General features: G+C 43.6%; 1 protein-coding gene across 1 annotated transcript; it reads right to left on the bottom strand.

Moving 5' to 3' along the window:
- Positions 1–341: 341 nt before the first annotated feature.
- LOC129456746 (sodium- and chloride-dependent GABA transporter 3-like) lies at positions 342–712 on the bottom strand. The gene is made up of 2 exons (XM_055226174.1): positions 551–712; positions 342–484 (listed from the first exon to the last, which is right to left on the bottom strand). The coding sequence occupies exons 1-2, from the start codon at positions 702–704 to the stop codon at positions 342–344; spliced, it is 297 nt and encodes a 98-aa protein (XP_055082149.1). The 5' UTR covers positions 705–712.
- Between the last annotated feature and the right edge of the window lie 2,663 nt (positions 713–3,375).

Here is a 3,375-nt window from a genome sequence, read left to right as displayed (position 1 = left end):
ATTTGTTGTATTGTGATTTTAATGTCTTTCTTATTCTGTAAAACACTTTGAATTACCTTGTGTATGAATTGTGCTCTACAGATACGCTTGGCTTGTCTATGATAAATCTTTTTGAAACGCACAGTTCATAGTTTGCTTTAAAGTTACTATTTTAGCTCATCATACGGTCGTCATTCATTTTGCTTGTTCTGGTCGCTTGGATACGAGTCATTCACACTGAACCTAATGAGCAGTTTACCATTACCAGGGCTCCACATCTAAACTCCTCTCTCATTCTTGTCTGTTTAAACATTAATGTGTTGCTACTGTTTTCAGCATTATATTTATATTTTTATTTAGTTCTAGATACCTTCAGCCAAAGGGCAGAGCTTCCTCCAGCAGGTGACACCTCCTTCCTGGGTGTACTGTCCCATTGCAGTCTCCAGAAGAAACAGGGGAACGCCGCAGGTTGCCACAAACACCAAATAAGGCACCAAAAATGCACCTGAAATGGCAAAATACACATAAAAACATGATATTTTCAGTTAAAACACACATCATTCTCACTTACCTCCTCCATTTTTGTAGCAAAGATAAGGAAATCTCCAAACATTCCCGAGGCCGACTACATTTCCAGCCACAGCGAGAAGAAACTCCACTTTACTGGCCCAGTGTCCCCGCTCCTCTGGGCTCTCGTCTTTTGCAGTAAAGATATTCTTCAGCATAGTAAAAGTGATATCAGGAGGAAATGAATGAATGTGCGTAGTGGTGCAGTTCAGTGGACCTCGTCTCCACTGTCATTTAATGAGCAACTCCTTGAAATGTCACAGAGTTCTTGGTGAAAAGGTAAATTATTTCTCAAGAATAAATTACCATTGCTGAGTGAGAGACTGTTTGGCCTGATAAAGGAGTATGCCACAAGTACATGCACTATTATTTTGTATTTTATCTTCGTATCTTCTTCTTCTAGTCAGCCTAATTCATGAAAATAAACCAAATTGATAATAAAAACAGAGGAGCGTTGTTTTCCATCTTAGATATTTCTACAGTGGTTTTCTTTTCAGTTCTGCTTTCAGTGATTATTACCCAAGCCCTAAAGTAAAGGATTTTATAAGAAAATTAAGATTTGTAATAGGCTAAGTACACTGTAAGTAAAGGAACAACATGCCTACATAACTGTTAATTTGATGTCTTATTGTATTTCAAGTATATATCACTTTTTCTCTTGACTTGCTCCGTCTGGTGACTGTGTAAAAGGGATTGGACGGGTCATAAGTTCTGTAGATTGTCTTTGTTGGCCACTTCAGTCCATCATGTCCCTCTCCAGTTTTCAAACATAGACCTGGATGCTCGTCTTCAGTCTCTACAGCACATATGCAGCTGGGATCCATGAGTGCACTGTGTGTTTTTTCCCCATCCACCCTGTTGTATTTGTTATAATGGGAATTGTATAGAATTTGGATTTCCTGTGTTAACTTTTCGTGCATCAATATATTCCACCTCTGTGCTGCTTGTAGTGAATTTTGTTCTTCACTTTGTTCTCTGTCTGTAGCGTGCACAAGATGGTCTTCTCTGCAGTGATCAATACTGGAGCTGAAATCCAGTTTTGCACCAGTTTAGCTCCAGTTTTACTCCAGTTTAGCTCTAGTTTTGCGCCAGTTTTCAGAATCAGAATCCTTTTATTGCCATCGTTTGAACACAGTTCACAAACTAGGAACTTACTTCGGTGATAAATTGCAACATAAAACACACTGAATAAATACAAATAGAAATAAGGGCATGCACGAAGTTAAAAGATATGGTTTAAAAATCTAATAAAATACTTCTTAAAGTGACCGGTGTTATAAAGTGTCCAGTTTTGTGCAAATATTATAAAGTGTTCATGAGACAAATAGCAGAGGGGAAGAAACTGTTCTTATGGCGAGAGGTTCTGGTCCCAATGGACCGTAGCCTCCTGCCAGAGGGAAGTGGCTCAAATAGTCCATGTCCAGGGTGAGAAGTGTCAGCTGCTCTACGGCCTGCTCGCCCCCGAGTCCTGGAGACAGGTCCTGTAGAGATGGAAGGCTGCAGCCAATCACCTTCTCAGCAGAGGCACAATGCGCTGCAGTCTCTGTCTGTCCCTGGCCCCATTGAACCACACAGTGATGGAGGAGGTGAGGATGGACTCAATGATGGCCGTGTAAAACTGCACCATCATCTGGACCGACAGCTTGCGTTTCCTCAGCTGCCGCAGGTAGAACATCCTGTGCTGGGCTTTCTTGATGAGGGAGCTGATGGTCGGCTCCCACTTGAGATCCTGGGTGATGCAGGTGCCCAGGAAGCGGAAAGAGTCCACAGTGGTGATGGGGGAGTCCGTCAGGGTGAGGGGAGGCAGGGGAGCTGTGACTTTCCTGAAGTCCACAATCATCTCCACTGTCCTCTGGGCGTTAAGCTCCAGGTTGTTGCTGCTGCACCAGGACACCAGCCGGTCCACCTCCCTCCTGTAGGCAGACTCATCGCCGTCCGAGATGAGTCCAATGAGGGTGGTGTCATCCGCAAACTTAACCAGTTTGACGGAGTCTTGGCTGGAGGTGCAGCAGTTGGTGTACAGGGAGAAGAGCTGGGGAGAAAGTACACAGCCCTGTGGAGATCCTGTGCGGATAGTCTGAGTGTCCGAGACATTCTTCCCCAGCCGTACGTGCTGCCTCCTGTCCGTCAGGAAGTCAGTGATCCACCTGCAGGTGGAGTCAGGCGCGTTGAGCTGAGCGAGCTTGTCCTGGAGCAGAGCAGGGAGGATGGTGTTGAACGCAGAGCTGAAGTCCACAAACAGAATCCTGGCGTAGGTTCCCGGGGAGTCCAGATGCTGGAGGATGAACCACTTTTGCTCCAGTTTAGCTCCAGTGTAGACTCAGTTTAGACTCAGTTTAGCCTCAGTTTAGCCTCAGTTCAGCTCCAGTTTAGCCCCAGGGGCTTGCATTTTACTCCAAAAAAGTAAAAAAAAGGTGACATCAGAGTTGCTCCTTCACCATTTACTATTATTCAGACAGACAAACCGATGCATCTCCCTGGAAAAACAAGAGGTATTTAAAATATTCATAGTAAATATCATGTTAAAGCTGTGGACTTTTGAGTTTCGTTTTGTCAGTTCATTTCAGGATGTTTACGCTGGACACGTGGAGAGTGTCGTAGCTACACTGAAGTCATCTAAGGTCTCTGAAAAACATTTAACTCAACCTGTTTGTTTGAATAGTTTCTTATCCTCTGCGATGTTTATCAATCGATCAGAAATACAGAAAAGAGGAATGTCGTCCTTTGAGATTAGCAATTTGTGACATTATCTGACCATAAATGATTTGACCTGGTCTTGTTCTTGTTGCAGTGTGACATCTTTGAGACTGAGGTCAGGTAAACTAACAT

This window comes from Periophthalmus magnuspinnatus, chromosome 13 (assembly GCF_009829125.3).
Source record: "Periophthalmus magnuspinnatus isolate fPerMag1 chromosome 13, fPerMag1.2.pri, whole genome shotgun sequence".
NCBI classification, from domain to species: Eukaryota; Metazoa; Chordata; class Actinopteri; order Gobiiformes; family Gobiidae; genus Periophthalmus; species Periophthalmus magnuspinnatus.
Note: the sequence above shows the minus strand (reverse complement) of the source record. Positions and strands in the feature narration are given on the sequence as shown.

Excerpts from the sequence above, each read along its gene's own strand:
- LOC129456746 (XM_055226174.1), bottom strand. The coding sequence starts at position 704 with ATGCTGAAGAATATCTTTACTGCAAAAGACGAGAGCCCAGAGGAGCGG. Across the intron at positions 485-550 it reads TTGCTACAAAAATGGAGGAG|GTGCATTTTTGGTGCCTTAT; the intron begins GTAAGTGAGAAT and ends TTGCCATTTCAG.